At 49.4% G+C, this 16,686-nt stretch overlaps 1 protein-coding gene and 1 long non-coding RNA gene across 2 annotated transcripts in view; one reads left to right on the top strand and one right to left on the bottom strand.

Moving 5' to 3' along the window:
• Positions 1–16,686, top strand: part of LOC309503548 — a 454,680-nt gene that overhangs the window by 326,392 nt on the left and 111,602 nt on the right. The gene's annotated exons all lie outside the window — the stretch shown is intronic.
• On the bottom strand, positions 124–2,497 carry LOC309503815 (uncharacterized protein). The gene is made up of 2 exons (XM_082176622.1): positions 1,763–2,497; positions 124–1,708 (listed from the first exon to the last, which is right to left on the bottom strand). Exons 1-2 carry the CDS (start codon positions 2,014–2,016, stop codon positions 280–282), a joined length of 1,683 nt encoding a protein of 560 aa, XP_082032748.1. The 5' UTR covers positions 2,017–2,497; the 3' UTR covers positions 124–279.

Below are 16,686 nucleotides of genomic sequence, written 5' to 3'. Positions count from 1 at the left end.
TCACCAGATAGACTCACAAAGAGTCTGATTACATAATTCCCCATATTGCAACGTCCATGGACGTAAAACATGACCTCACAGAGAGAGTCTAGAGACAAGAGGGGATTCCTCTGTCCTTATAAGGTTGCGTCAGCAGACGCGAATATGACATAGCATAGACAGGGTGGGGAAACCTGAGCTAAATGCGGGAAATGTGGGTCTTACACAATTCTGCCCATAAGACAGTCGGCAGCGCATTGCGCATGCGATTTCAGTGTTCTAGTTAGACAGCTGAATCGGCTACACCGATAGTAGCTTAGCCTGCAAGGCGGGAACCTCTAGGTTGTAAAACCTAATAAATGTAGACGGCGAGGCCCAGCCCGCCGCCGTACATATGTCCTGTAAGGAAATCCCGCTGGACCAAGCCCACGAGGAGGCAACACCCCTCGTGGAGTGCGCTCTAACTCCCAACGGGCACTGGAGGCCCTTGGCAGTATAAGCCAGCGCTATGGCGTCAACTATCCATCTGGATAGGCTCTGTTTCGAAACAGCCATTCCCTTGGAACGTCCACTGAACGAGACAAAGAGCTGCTCAGTCTGTCTGAAGACAGCAGAGCGGGACACGTAAGCTCTTAAAGCCCTAATGGGGCAGAGAAAACTTGAGTCCCCTTCCTCACTTGATCCCGGCAGGGCAGACAGGGAGATGACCTGAGCCCGAAATGGTGTGTTGAGGGATTTTGGCACATATCCATGCTTAGGTTTGAGTATGACTTTAGAGTCATTAGGTCCAAACTCTAAGCACGTTGGGCTCACAGAGAGCGCGTGCAGGTCGCCTATGCGCTTCACTGAAGCGAGAGCCATCAAAAACACTGTTTTGAAAGACAAATGCTTGAGGCTAATAGATTGGATAGGCTCGAAAGGGGCACCTTTCATGGCCGCCAAAACCGTAGAAAGGTCCCACATAGGAACTGAAGGAGGTCTGGGAGGATTTAGCCTCCTAGCTCCCCTGAGGAAGCGGATGACTAAATCGTTCCTTCCTAGAGACTGCCCCAGCGTTGTTCTGGAAAACGCTGTAATAGCCGCCACATAAACTTTGAGCGTGGAAGGGGATCTGCCCTTATCCAACAGCTCCTGTAGGAAGGAGAGAACCTCCGTCACCTCACAATTGAGAGGTGATATGCTCCGAGCTGTACACCAGCCGGAGAAAACCGACCACTTTGAGGCATAAAGCCGCCGAGTCGACGGCGCTCTGGCCTGAGTGATGGTGTTTATCACTCCCTCTGCGAGGTTAACGGATAACCGTTGAGCGCCCACACGTGAAGCGACCACAGCTCCGGGTGCGGATGCCAAATCGAGCCCCCGGCCTGCGAGAGGAGATCTCTCCTCAATGGCACTGGCCATGGAGCGATGTCTGCTAGCTGCATCAGGACTGGGAACCATGCTTGGTTCTTCCAGAACGGTGCTACAAGCAGTATTGAGCATTTCGTTTCCTTGACCCGCTCTAACACCTGAGGCAGGAGGGAGACGGGGGGAAAAGCATAAAGCGGGCAGCGCGGCCACTTGTGGGACAGCGCGCTGTCGTTCTTGGAAAAGAACACGGGGCAATGAGCGTTTTCGCGGGACGCGAATAGGTCCACCTCCGCTCTGCCGAATCTCTCCCACAACAGCCGGGCTGTTTGTGGGTGTAGAGACCATTCGCCCAGGGGAATGTTGTTCCTGGACAGTCTGTCTGGGCCCACATTCTGGAGCCCAGGCACATGCACTGCTCTCAGCGAGCGCAAACTGTGCTGAGCCCATATTAGGAGGCGTTTCGCCAGCCTGTACAGGGATGTGGATTTCAGACCGCCCTGGCGATTTATATAGGACACCACGGCCGTGTTGTCCGAACGGACTACGACGTGTTGGTCCTTGATGTGGGGATAAAAGCGCGTTAGCGCGTTGTGCACTGCCAGCATTTCCAGGCAGTTGATGTGTTGGAGCTTTTCTCGTTTCGACCACAGGCCGAAGAACGGTCTGCCCTCGAGCAGCGCTCCCCATCCCGAGGTGGATGCGTCGGTCGACACCATCCTCACTCTCGAGGAAGTCCCCAGGCTTACACCTGATCGGTACCAGTCGTCTGCCAACCAAGGTGTCAGGGCTGTGACACAGCTCTGATCGACCTTGAAACGCAACCGGCCGGACACCCACGCTCCGCGCGGTACTCGCGCTTTCAACCAGAACTGCAGAGGGCGCATGCGGAGCAAGCCCAGCTGGAGAACCGTTGATGCTGAGGCCATGAGACCTAGCATCCTTTGAAACGTTTTGAGCGGGGTAGACGCGCCGCAGCGGAAAGATCTCGCCACGCGCTGAATGTGCAGCACGCGCTGTGGCGACAGCCGCGCTGTCATAGACTGTGAGTCCAGAATGGTACCCAGAAACGAAATCGTTTGACTGGGGTTCAGTGAACTCTTCGTCCAATTGACCGTGATACCAAGATTCTCGAGGTGGTCGAGTAAAATGGTTTTGTGCTCCACGAGCTGTGATCGTGATTGAGCTAGGATCAGCCAGTCGTCCAAATAGTTCAGCACTCGCATGCCTCTGAGTCTGAGAGGAGCGAGCGCCGCGTCCATGCATTTCGTAAATGTACGAGGTGCCAGGGACAAGCCGAACGGAGGGACTGTATACTGGTATATCTGACCCTCGAAGGCGAATCTCAAGTATCGCCTGTGACGTGACGCTATCTGTATTTGAAAATACGCGTCCTTCAGATCTATTGACATGAACCAGTCTCCTCGGCGAACCTGCGCGAGAATTTTCCTGGTCGTGAGCATTTTGAAACTGCGTTTCACTAATGCTTTGTTCAGCCGTCTTAGATCCAGTATGGGTCTGATACCACCGTCCTTTTTGGGGACTAGAAAGTATCTGCTGTATAGCCCCCCTTCACTTTGAGCCAGGGGTACATGCTCTATCGCCCCTTTGCATATCAGTTTTGATATTTCGGCGCGAAGTAGGTGTGCTACTTCTAAATTCACCGTAGTCTCGACGCGCGCTGTGAAGCGGGGAGGGCGTCGACAAAACTGTAGCGAGAAGCCTCTCTTTATAATGCCTAGCACCCAGTCCGAAACCCCTGGAAGCGCTGCCCATGCTTCTGCATGGCTGGCTAAGGGCTGGATGCGAAGCGCGCTCTGTTCGCCGTGCGACAGAGGTGCTTCGAGGTGCGATAACATAGGCGTTATGCCTGTGGCATTCGAGGCGGGGGGCGCGCTTAATACAGTGGGCAGAGCGCTCGTCCTCGACCTTACTACAGTGCTTAACTGAGTGAGGGAGGTCTGAGCGAGCCCCGCGGGACTCATGTCTGCGAGTAAACGTGGGCGGGAAGCGGGCACATTTACTGCTTTGGCCGCGCTGCCTGTCTGAGCAGAGCGAGCGCGCACAGGTTTCGTTTTTACAGAGAGCCTGTGGTCTGTGAGACATAGTGTGTGTGGGCACTGGGGAGTGGGCACTTTCACTATATTGGAAGCGCAATCGACCTGAGTCGATTTTATGTGCGCGAGCCCTAAGTGTAGGGCTGTTCTTGTGTGTAGGGATGGGCACTGAGGAGTGGGCATCGACACTACATTTATAGCACCAACGGCCGTGGCCGGGACACCAGAAAATACACTCTTTTCGGGATATATCTGGGTAGCCGTGAAAACGGCTTTTGTGTGCAGGCGAGCGGGCAACTGTGCAGGCTTGCGTCTTGCAGAAAACGCTGGAACAGTCGCAAGTCTTGGGACTGAAACAGCGGTGCGCTTGGGTGAGAGACCGGCCGCAGCGGGGCTCACACACCTGCGCTTCCCTAGGAGTGCTAGGACTTCTTCGGGGCTTCCGGCTTCACCACAACCCTCGGCCGAGGCCCGCGCTGAGCAGGGCGTCGGCTGGTAGAGCGAGAGCGGGACCTAGAGCTGTGCTGCTGTCGCTGCTGTCGCTGCTGAGAAGGTGTGGCGGAAGGTGGGGGCTGATGCTGAGTGCTTCGCGGATTCTGTTTATCGCGATTCGCTGCAGAACCGGAGCGCTTCGGCAGGAAGTGCTTAAAGGCTTGGGACGCTTTCTGGGCCTCGGTAAATCTCTCCACGAACTCGGAGAGAGAAGAACCGAAAAGGCCAGCGGAAGACAGCGGGGCGTCGAGAAACGCGTTGCGCTCGGAATCAGCCATTTCCGTGAGCGTAAGCCATAGGTGCCTCTCAGCAACAGTGGCGGAAGCCATACATCTTCCCATGGCCTGTGCAGCAGACTTGGTAGCGCGGAGTGTTAGATCCGAAGCGCTCCTCAGATCCGCGATGCAGATAGCCTCCGGTCCCATCTCGTCCAGCTTACGGAGGAGATCACCTTGGAAAATCTGCAGTGTAGCCATGGTGTGTAGCGCTGACGCAGCCTGCCCAGCGGCGGAGAAGATTCGCGCGAGCAGCGTCGACGTCATGCAGCAGGCTTTAGAAGGCAACACCGGTTTAGTCCGCCGTCCAGCAGAGGGCGGGCAAAGGTGGGTCGCTATCGCCTGTTCCACCGGCGGAAGTGAAAGGTAGCCTCGGTCTTTCGCATTATCCAGGGAGGAAAATGCTGGTGACACAGACGAGCGCGTTCGCGCAGAGTAGGGCGCATTCCAAGCCTTCGCCACTTCTTCGTGAAGCTCAGGAAGAAAGGGGGCGGGCTTAGATTCCGGAGAAGTGTGCTCACCAGGGAGGAAGCTACCATCCAGCCGGGTACGAGAAGGGAGTTCCGGTGCAGACCACTCGAGGCCGAGGCTCGCCGCGGCCAGCGCGAGTACTCGCATGAGCTCCTTCTCTATGTTGGCTCTCGTAGTGGGCTTGCGGGCAGGAGGCGCGAGGTCCTCAGAGCTCGCCCAGTCCTCGCTGCCTGAAGCTAGCAGAGACCAGGAATCCTTCTCTCTCGACGCGGCCTCAGAAATGACTTCCTCTGATGAAGCGGCGGCAGACTGCGGGCGCTGAGCATCAGGAAGTGAAACAGGAGAAGCCGGTGAAGCAGGCGGGCAAACCGGCGAGCTTGGTCGAGCTGGAGCGGGTTCCGGGGCCCGCTGCGAGCGGCGCTTCTTACGGCGCGGCAGCGCGGCGGGGAGTGCAGACTCTGAGAAGGATGCCAGGCGAGTCCGCAGAGTCACCATCAGCAAAAGGTCGCAGTGAGGGCAGCCGCCGTCAGCGAGCGCGAGTGCTGCATGGTTCTCACCCAAACAGGAAACGCAGATGACGTGTTGGTCTCCCTGGGCGAGTGGGGCTCGGCACGAGCCACATGAAGGCATCTTTAAAAAGACGCAGCTCTTTTAGGGGGTGAGTGTCGCGGCGGCGAACACACACACACACACACAAACAGAGTGATAAAGGATATGTAGCGCCGGAAAGCGCAGCAGGTACGGCTGTAGAAGGCGGCGTTGCCAGCAGCTTCGAGTGGCTCGTCCCGCTGAAATGCTTGCCTCAAACGACGCTTGCTTCCTCGTGATCCAGCGATGCGTGAGCTTCGCTGAAGAGATGAAAATCAAGTGAATCAGCCTTCTCGAGCTCCTTATATAGAGGCTAGCCACACCCATCTCGGCGGGAAATGGCTAGGAGGGCGCGAAGCGTCCTCATTGGCCTGACGTCACCTCAGGCCTCGCTCGATAGGCTTATGCAGTTGCTGCAGAGCAGCCAATGAGCGAGCGAGCCGTCTCGCCATAGCTAAGCACTGCCGCAACGCGCTTTACATGTATGAAAATTAAGGATAATTTTTTGCTTCAGTATTTCGTGAAAAGAGACTTTCCCCGTAGCGTTTTTACAAAACGCAGTACGAGAGGACTCTCGTAAGAGAACTCCTCCGGTGGCCCCTTAAATAAAAAACGAACAGTCCCTTACAAAACCATAATCTTTGTATTGATGCTTTAAAGAATGCAGAAACCTTTAAACTAATTTGAAGAACCTGTAAATAATGCAACAGTTATACCTATTAAACCAAGAGCTGTTGTTTCGGAAGAAGGAACTGCAAGAACCAAAGCAAAGTTCGTAGAATCCTTATTACACAATCCATTCAGCTTCATCGACACATCATATATTCAGCGCATGTAACACCTCGAAATGAATTTTATAGAACTGCACTGATGTCTTAAATTACATTCTCCAAAAGAAAACAGAAATGCTTCACAGGAATCAAAACGCTTACCAACTTGAAACAATCTGTAATTATTGAGGTATTAAATCAATTCATTCCTTTGCACCAACAGTTACGCAATGCTTCAGAAAATAATTTGCCATGTAAATCTATTCTGTCTCACAGACGACAGAGCGTAGTGCCTGAACCCTAATGACAGCAGCCTGGAACTCGCACCCAGTAAACAAAATGTTTAGCAGAGGGAGGAATATTAATTATCACGTCCATAAGTGTGTTATCTTGGAATACTCTGTTAGGAGAGGGGAAAGGGGTAATGGTTGTTGGTGGTGGTGGTGCTGGGGGGGAGGGGGGGGGGAGGGGGGCATTTATGAATCGCAATAGGTGCAATGAGTCTCTCTCTAACCCCTCCTCAAGGGAGGAGAGAGAAAAAGAGAGGGGCGGCTGAATTTATGCTGTTAAACCCCCGCTGATTGCCAGGAAGGTAAAAGAACCAATGGCAGCATCAGTGGTTTAATTTAAAGTGTGTTTCTCACTAGACTGCCCACAACACTTAATTAAACTCTCCTGTTTTGGCAATGACAAATGCTGCCGAGCAAGAGGACGGCAGGCAAGCTGACGGAGGCCGCTGTAATTTCTTTCATGTGCAGCGACAGCCAGATTCAGGTCAGAAAGTGGAGAATTAAAGAACTAAACAAGATTTCTGCTCACTGAGGGCCCCGCGACAGGCTTTTCTTTCACATGAATACTCTCTCTTTATTTGCCCTCATTTAACGGGAGTTTTGTCATAGATTTATGGGGCTTGCGGAAACGCACCATGTTTGCATAGATCTTGCTTTGCTCTGCTGTACTTCCCATTTTCACCTCACTTTTGAGGAGAATTTTCAGCCTGTCAAAGCAGCAAAAGTCAGTGCCGTTTCGTATCTTACAATGCTTCGACACGCTGCGAGATTGCACTTTATATTGTAGATTTAGAAAGAAAAAAAAGAAAGAAAATTTTTGGCGAGAACATGTAACTTTTGTTTTTCTGTGGGGACATTTGTCATTCGGTCCCCGAAGAATAAATTGTGGGCTGTGGTAATCACGCACGGCGTGTGTATTGCCTGAACATCAGCATGACGACCCTTTAATACAGTCTGGACTTACATACTGTACAATGTCATCTACTTTACGGAAAACAGAAACCCATTTACTACAGCTCAACAGCTTATTTGGTTGTGACACAGCCCCAAATCCATCATTCGTGCATTTCCAAGTGCTTGAAAGTCGGCTCTGAAAGAACTCAAAGGCAGGAACCAGCCGTGTGAAATAGACTCACCGTGGAACACAAAAGCTGCCACGCTACTGAAATACAAACACATTTATGCCTGTGAGGCATTCTGTAATGCAACATGCACTTTCCTCTCTCTTATAAAGTTGTATGACTCAATGATATTAGGTCAAAAACATCATTTTGTTTTAGATGTGGCAGTGTTACCTTTTAAAAATTCATTCAGCTGGGAAGCAAAGTCACATTGCTACACTTAAAAAAATAAATAAATAAATAAAAAATCACTGCTGTAATATGCATTGCTGTAAGAACAGATTTACTGGTTATTAAAGGTAGCAGAAGCATGCTTTCTTTAAAAAGACTAAATTATACATTATGCTTTTGTAAGACAATGTATGAATGTCTTTGGTCAGGTAGTTAATCTGCCTAACAGTGCATGATATTGTTCACTAATGCCAAGCTACATATCAACAAGTCAAATTTTGGAATAATGTCTGATGTCTGTTGCACTGACGAGCCCATTGGATAGTCCTCTGAGCCATATAATTAGACTAATGACGGGGTGACTGAGTTTCACAGGCTGTATTAGAGAACTGATTAACAGTTCTTGATCTGTGTTATCGTGTCAAGAGCTTCCACAATTGACTTTTCAATGACTATTGAAATACAAATCTTTTAGATTTAGCACATAGTACATCGTTTTTTTACCAGCATACCCAGGTCTGTCCTTCATTAAATGATCAATAAAATGTTCAGAAATTCAGAAAAGGTTGCTTGTCACACATTGTAAAGCATATTACATAAGCTGTTGTAGTTTTATATTTTACAAATAAGTAGCAGGACACTAATGTTATTCATGTAAAGTGCAACATGGAGGAAGTGATACGGTGTACCTTTAGAAGTAAATTATACAGAAGTACATTAACATTACATTGGGAATGTAACGGTACATGTATTCGTCCCAAACCATCACGTTTCAATGCATACAGTCAGACGATGAATACAGTCAGTCACAGGCGATCCACACTCCAATCCAGAATGGGGCGCGTGCGGTAATGCAATGCTGTTTGCTAACCACAACAACAGGATAAAGAGCAGAAGAAAAAGAAGAAGAAGAAAAAAAAAATTCGAATGATTACCTTTTTAAAAATCATTTTATCATTACTCTTATCTGTATGACCATAAATGATGGAGTATTTTTTAAGTTGTTTCCGCTGTTATAATGAGACAAAATCATTTGGCATTTTGCAGATTTGTGTCGTGGACCTCTCGCTATAGTCCAGTGATGAAATATGCGTGTCCTGGAAACAGGAAGCCTCAGGTGCCACTTCACTCGCTGTCTCCTTGTGGAAAGGTGAAGTAGGCTCTTTTTCTCCTTCTCGCTCATCTTTCTATGATTTCTTGAAAAAGCGTAATATTGAACTTTGTGCATCCACCAGTCATCGCATGTTAATGAACTCTGATGCACAAATAAAATGACAGCGTAGGCTACGCACAACACGTTAATTAAACAAATAAGTTTAAAAACAGTCGTTGGATTTTACAGCACAGCATTGGTCAATCTATCAGTAACAAATCAACAATTCCTTATTTTTATTTTATTTTAAGCAATCATGAATCTGGGGGTGTGTGGGGGGTGCATGACATGTTTTACATGTCCAAACATGTCATATTTGGACATGTAAATTTACTGAACTCGTATCGAACTGTGACCCCAAAACCGTGACTTCTGTGTACCGTTACACCCCTTACTCAATAGCTAAAATACTGAAAAATCTCTTTTTAAAGATAGATTGTATTTTAAGCTGAAAAGAAGAGACTAAAATGAAGAGAGCTTGTGGTTGAATTAATGTTTTGGTAAATGACTGTGTGTATGTGTGAGGGAGAGAGAGAGAGAGAGAGAGAGAGAGAGAGAGAGAGAGAGAGAGAGAGAGAGAGAGAGAGAGAGAGAGGTATCTGGTGGAGTTAAGCGTGCAGCACTTTTTGTGTGTTCTCCAGCACAATCCATTAATCATAGCACAGTGCGGCAGCCATATTCTTCTGTGTAGTGGCTGTACTTTCATTACAGGAGCCTAATTAAATAGCTCTGTGAACTGGAATCTGAGATTCCTCTGTTACAGATTATCATTAATTATGGTGAAAGAGCTGGGAGATGTTGGACTCAATTATACCCGGCTCAAGGCTGGCATGCTGTGATTCATGGCCCTCGCCTGCACACCGACGCTTCTCCGCCGCTTATCACACCATCCCACTTCTGTAAATTGGGCACTGCCAGCCGACACACAGAGAGCCATGGGCAGCGTACTTCATTACAAGCATGTTGGAGGAGCACAGACCAATTAAGGGTCGCAGATTTGCTGGGAAGGACAGAGTAAAGCATTATTACTGTGTTTGTGTGTCTTACTATTAAGAAAATATTCAGAAAGAATTACAGTGTGTGCCTGTATTTGTTTTCTTTTTTCTTTAATTAGTCTATTGCACGGAATAATGTCATAACATGACACTAAATACCTTGAGCTTAGCATCAAATACACATAAAAAGATGTTTGTTGTCAATTTTAGGGGGTAAATTTTTGGCCGTCTATATTTTTCAGGCAGTAAGGAGTAGTTCACCCCAAGATTTTAATTGTGGGGGTCAGTCAATGGGGTCCATAAACTGTTCAGTTACCGACATTCTTCAAAATATGTTCTCTGTGTTCAGCAGAAGACAGAAATTCATACAGGTTTGGAACAACTTGAGGTTAAGTAAACGATTTTCCTTTTTGGGTGAACTATCATTTAAGCTCTAAAAAAAAGGTAAATAAAACCAGTCTATATGACTTGTGTGCTGAATTTAAAGTCTTCTGAAGTCATATGAGTGAGGTACAGACAAAGTTATTTACAGAAATTCTGGGCCTCCACCACACGCCTGATATGTTGGTGTCGATGTCAATGGAACACATGAGATCCAAAGATCTTTGATGTCACTGACATCCAGCATATGCAATAGATTTCATGAATGAATGAATGAATGAATGAGGCATTTATATAGCGCTTTCATATGTACTACTGTACACCCAAAGCGTGGGTAACACTTCATGGTAACACTTTACTTAAAGCCTTTATGTATGATGCATTCTAAAAGTATTTTTTTAACGCATTATGCCTTGTCATGCATTGGATGGCAGTGGCGTGCAGTCTATAAGCTGCGAATGCTCAGCATACCGAAGCCATTTGAGATAAATTTTGGTTTGTGGACTTGCTAATTAACATTAACATTAACATTAACATAACACTTACATAATAACATGTTAGTAATACGTATATGTAACTGTGTTCAAATATATTGTAATATAATCTACATTTTTAATTCCTTTATAATCCATTACACATAAGGGGCCCTATTTTAATGATCTAAGCTGGTCTAAAATGGTCTAAACTAAGCACACGGCACACGTTCACTTAGGGCGTGTCCGAATCCACTGTTGCTAGTTTAATGACGGAAAAATGGTAGGCGCCCGGCGCATGGTCTAAAAGGGTTGTCCCTATTCTCATAATGAGTAATGGGTGTGTTTTGGAATTTACATGTGTTGAACCAATCAGAGTCTCATCTCTCATTCCCTTTAAATGCCAGTTGCGCTCGCGCCATGGCCAGATTCGCTATTTACATGGCGGAATTTGATAGTGGAAAGACCGAATGCGTCTCCAGAGAGTAAACAGAACTGCTTGTGCGCGAGGTAAAAGTGCGCAAGCAGACCGTCTACGGGACAAGCCGGATTCCACCACATCTTTATGTACACAATAATAATCTTTTACATTATTATTGTTGTGTACGCGCGTGGACCCGCCTATAGGTGCACATTACTAACGCGCTCATTAAATAACAAAAAAAAATATTGCGCCATTGACTTTAGACCAGGTTTCAGCAATGGCGCAGTCTATTTCTGTTGCCTCAAAATAGCAACGTGCTAACAATGCGCCAGAACACACCTCGTTTTCAGATCAGCACGCCCATGTTCGTACAGATGGGCGCAAATGCATTTGCTATTTAAACAACATGGCGCAGGACGTGAACATGACAACTGCATCGGACTGAAACTAGCAAAAAACACTTGCGTCGCGCTTGGAGCTACATTGCGCCAGGTGTAAGATAGGGTCCAAGGGCTTTAAGTAGTGTTACGGCTTTCATATTTGATCTGAGAGGCACAGTGGAGGGGACAACCTATATTTTGGTATTTTTCCTCACACAGAACTGTCACAATACACCTGAGGAATACAGCACACGTCATATAAACTGCTTTCAAAGACACTTTGATGCTTTTTGAGCTTAAATAACCAATTTCATTATGTAGCTTTTTTTGTTCAGAATTAACCACATTTAAATAATAAGCCAATACATTATCAATCCTTCTTCTAAAACATAGTAGATTTTCTTTATTTACTTGATTCACTACGTCACTCGCCTGTGCGTGTCTCCTCATATCTGTAAATAGAGAAAAGTTGCTCTGGCTATACTTTGACGCGTGTCTGGTGTGGGAGTGGCATAGGTTAATTGTCACAACATGAGAGAAAGGTTGGCTTGAAGCACGCTAAATCTCGAACCTCTGGGGAATAACCTGTTTTAAAAAAACACAGAACAAAGGAAAGTCTGTTGGCAAAAAGAGAATGCGACAATAAAATGAGAATCAGATGGCGAGAACGTACTCGGTTACTAACGTAACCTCGGTTCTCTCTAGAAGAGGGAACGAGTACTGCGTAAGATATCTTACGCTAGGGGAAAATCCTTTTCCGCGAGATATTGAAGCCAAAAATTATCCTTAATTTTGTAATAATGCAAAACGCGTTGCAGCAGCAATGCAGACATAGGCGAGACAGCTCGCGCGCCTATTGGCTGCTCTGCGGCAACTGCAGCAGCCTATCGAGCGAGGCCTGGCGTGACGTCAGACCCAATCAGGGCACTTCGCGCCCGCTGCGTCACGTCCCGCCGAAATGGGCGTGGTCTAGGCCTATAAATATCGCTCGCAGGCAGCTATTATCTGTTTTTTCATCATCGAAGCAACCAGAGCGTGTGCATGCACGGCAAGATACGCAGTACTCGTTCCCTCTTCTAGAGAGAACCGAGGTTACGTTAGTAACCGAGTACGTTCTCTTACGAGAGGTCTCTCGTACTGCGTAAGATATCTTACGCTAGGGGACCCAATGTAAAACGCCGTGCATGCTGAGATCTGACACCAAAGACCCAAGGGCGAAAGCCCGGGGTACATATAGTGCACAATCACTCAGTGAACTCACAGAGAGTCCGGGAAGAAGGAGGGGTGCAGCCTCACTTTTCCACATAAAGTAGCGTCGAAGGGACGCGAATTTCATCATACAGACAGGGCGGGGTACGGCCTGAACTGATGGGAAAAAATGTGGGTCTTACACAGTTTGCCCAGCTTTAAACTGTCGAACATTGAGCTGTGCTCAGCAAACGCAGCATTCTGAGCTGAACGCATCAGGTCAGATAATACTGGTAGTTTAGACCGACAGCAGCCTGGCCTGCAGGGCGGGAACCTCTAGGTTATAAAACCTTATAAATGTAGACGGGGAGGCCCAGCCTGCCGCCATACAAATATCTTGCAAGGCAATCCCACTTGACCAAGCCCACGAAGAGGCCATGCCTCTCGTGGAATGCGCTCTGACACCCAAAGGGCACTGCATGCCCTTGGAGGCGTATGCCAGCGCTATAGCATCAACTATCCATCTGGATAGGCTCTGTTTCGACGCGGCTAGTCCCTTAGAACGTCCGCTAAACGAAACAAAGAGCTGTTCCGTCTGTCTGAAAACAGACGAGCGAGACACATAAGCTCGTAATGCCCTGACTGGGCAAAGGAGGCTCGCGTCTCTTTCCTCATCAGGGACCGGTAGGGCTGACAGAGAGATAATCTGCGCCCTAAACGGTGTGTTGAGGGATTTTGGAACATAACCGTGCTTAGGTTTGAGTATAACTTTTGAGTCATTGGGCCCAAACTCCATGCACGCCGCGCTCACAGAGAGCGCGTGCAGATCCCCTATGCGCTTCACTGAAGCGAGAGCCAGCAAAAACACCGTTTTGAAAGACAGGTGTTTCAAATCGATTGACTGTAAAGGCTCAAATGGCGCACCTTTCATGGCTTCCAGAACCGTAGAAAGGTCCCATACGGGGACTGAGGGAGGTCTGGGAGGATTCAGTCTCTTAGCTCCTCTAAGGAAGCGGATGACTAAATCGTTCCTTCCTATTGACTGACCAAGCGTTGTTTCTGAGAACGCTGCTATAGCCGCCACATAAACTTTGAGCGTGGAGGGGGCCCTGCCCCCATCCAACAGCTCTTGTAGGAAGGAAAGCACCTCCGTCACATCACAGTTTGTGGGTGACACACCACGGGCTGTGCACCAGCCCGAAAACACTGACCATTTCGAAGAATAGAGTCGTCTTGTAGACGGAGCTCTAGCCTGCGTGATCGTGTTTAATACTCCTTTAGGGAGTCCAACATGTACCCGTTGATGGCCCAGACATGAAGGGACCATAGATCCGGGTGAGGATGCCAGATCGAGCCGCGGGCCTGTGAGAGGAGATCTCTCCTCACTGGTACTGGCCACGGGGCAGTACTTGCTAACTGCATCACGGCTGGGAACCAAGGTTGGTTTTTCCAGAACGGTGCTACCAGCAGTACTGAGCATCCTTCTTCCCTGATCCGTTCTATCACCTGAGGCAGGAGAGAGACGGGGGGAAAAGCATAGAGCGGGCGGCGGGGCCACACATGGGACAGCGTGCTCCTGCTCTTGGAGAAAAATTCTTGACAGTGAGCGTTTTCTTGAGACGCAAACAGGTCCACTTCCGCTCTGCCGAATTTCTTCCACAGCAGTTGGACTGTCTGTGGGTGTAGGGACCATTCGCCTGCCGGAACATTGTTCCTGGACAGTCTGTCTGGTCCTATATTCATGATCCCTGGCACGTGCGCTGCTCTGAGCGAGCGCAGGTTGCACTGAGCCCATACCAGGAGGCGTTCTGCCAGCCTGTACAGTTTCTCGGATCTGATGCCGCCCTGGCGATTTATGTAGGACACCACAGACATGTTGTCCGAACGGACCAAGACGTGGTGACCTTTTATTTGGGGACAAAAACGCGTCAGCGCGTTGTCTACTGCCAGCATTTCGAGGCAGTTTATGTGCAGGAGCTTCTCCCGTTCTGACCACTGGCCGAAGAACGGTCTGCCCTCGAGCAGCGCTCCCCATCCCGAGGTGGACGCGTCCGTGGACACCACTTTCACCCTCGAGGAAGTCCCCAGGCTTACACCTGATTGGTACCAGTCGTTCGCTTTCCAGGGTTTCAGAGCTGTAACGCATTTCTGATTGACCCTGAGGCGAAGCAAACCGGGTGCCCACGCTTCGCGTGGGACTCGCGCTTTCAGCCAAAACTGCAGCGGGCGCATGCGGAGCAGACCCAGCTGGAGCACTGACGATGCTGAGGCCATGAGACCTAGCATCTTCTGAAATCTTTTGAGCGGGACAGACGCGCCGCAGCGAAAAGAGTTCGCTGTGCGTCGAATGTCTACCGCGCGCTGTTGTGATAGTCGCGCTATCATGGATAGTGAGTCCAGTTCTGTGCCCAGGAAAGATATTTTCTGACTGGGTGACAGGGAGCTCTTCGCCCAATTGACACTCAGACCCAAATCCTCGAGGTGATCGAGTAAAATGGTCGTGTGTTCTATGAGCACTGCGCGAGATTGCGCTAGAATCAGCCAATCGTCCAAATAGTTCAGCACTCGCATGCCTCTCATTCTGAGGGGTGCGAGCGCCGCGTCCATGCACTTCGTAAATGTACGGGGTGCTAGGGACAAACCGAACGGCAGGACTGTGTACTGATATGCCTGGCCCTCGAAGGCGAATCTCAAATATCGCCTGTGACGTGACGCTATCTGTATTTGAAAATACGCGTCTTTCAGATCTATTGACACAAACCAATCTCCTTGGCGAATCTGCACAAGGATTTGCCTGGTCGTGAGCATCCTGAACTGTCGCTTCACAAGCACTTTGTTCAGTTGCCTTAGATCTAGTATGGGTCTGAGACCCCCGTCTTTTTTCGGTACCAGGAAGTATCTGCTGTATAGCCCTCCCTCGCTCTGATCTTGAGAGAGAGGTTCTATGGCCCCTTTGCTCAATAGTTTCGTCACTTCGGCTCGAAGTAGATGTGCTACTTCTGTTTTTACCGTGGTCTCGACGCGCGCCACATAGCGGCGAGGGCGTCGGCGAAACTGCAGCGAATAGCCTCTTTCTATAATGTTCAGCACCCACTTCGAAACCCCGGGTAGCTTTGCCCATGCGTCTGCATGGATAGCTAGGGGTCGAATACGAAGCGCGCTCCGCTCGCTCAGCGATGGAGAAGCTTCTGTGTGCTGTAACACAAGCGTGTCGCTCGTGACATTTGAGGCATGGGGCGCGCTGATGACAGCGGGCAGATTGCCCGCGCTCGACTCCTCTACGGTGGTTAACCGCGAGGGGGAGGGCTGGGCGGTTCCCGTGGGAACTGTCATGTCTATGTGTGGATGTGGGCGCGGGACAGCGGGCACATTTATCACACCGAAAGCATCGTTCGCTTGCGTGAAGCGAGTGCACGTTGGTTTCGTTTTTACAGAAACCGTGAGACATGCATAACGTGGTGTTAGTGGGCACTGGGTAGTGGGCACATTCACCATGTCTGAAGCGCAACCGATCTGAGTCGGTTTTATGTGCGCGAGCCCTGTGTGACAGGCTGTGCTTATGTGTAGGGATGGGCACTGGGCAGTGGGCATTCTTACTACACACGAAACACCATCGGCCGTGGCCGGGACACCAGAAAATACACTCTTTTGGGGATTTATCTGGGTAGCCGTGAAAACGGCATTTGTGTGCAGGCAAGCGGGTGACAGAACCGACTTGTTGGCTGCAGAAAACACTGGAACAGTCACATTTTCTGGAACTGGACGAGCGAATAGCTTTGGTGTGAGTCCGGCCGCAGCGGGACTGGAACACCGTCGTTTTCCTAGCTGTGCTAGGACGACTTCGGGGCCTCGGGCTTCACCGTGATCCTAGGTCACGAGCCGCGTCCTGCGGGGCGGCGACCGGATGAGCGGGAGCGCGGTCTCGCGCTTCTGGCCTGGCGGCGCTGTGAAGTGGAGGCAGTGGACGGTGGCTGTGGCTGTGAGCTCTGAGCAGACGGTTTCGCACGGCCTGCTGCAGAGCTGGAGCGCTTCGGGAGGAAGTGCTTCATAGCCTGAGACGCTTTCTGTACCTCTGCGAATCTCTCCGCGAAATCTTTGACGGAGGATCCAAAGAGGCCTGTGGCGGAAAGC

This window comes from Leuciscus leuciscus, assembly GCF_965113295.1.
Source record: "Leuciscus leuciscus genome assembly, chromosome: 7".
In the NCBI taxonomy this organism is placed as follows: domain Eukaryota; kingdom Metazoa; phylum Chordata; class Actinopteri; order Cypriniformes; family Leuciscidae; genus Leuciscus; species Leuciscus leuciscus.
The sequence above is the reverse complement of the archived record's forward strand: the minus strand, read 5'-3'. Positions and strand labels throughout refer to the sequence as shown.

Bases quoted from the DNA above. Each gene is read 5' to 3' on its own strand.
- LOC309503815 (XM_082176622.1), bottom strand. From the start codon at position 2,016: ATGGGGAGCGCTGCTCGAGGGCAGACCGTTCTTCGGCCTGTGGTCGAA. The intron at 1,709-1,762 runs GTTTGCGCTCGC...ATGTGGGCCCAG, and splicing joins CCTAATATGGGCTCAGCACA to ACAGACTGTCCAGGAACAAC.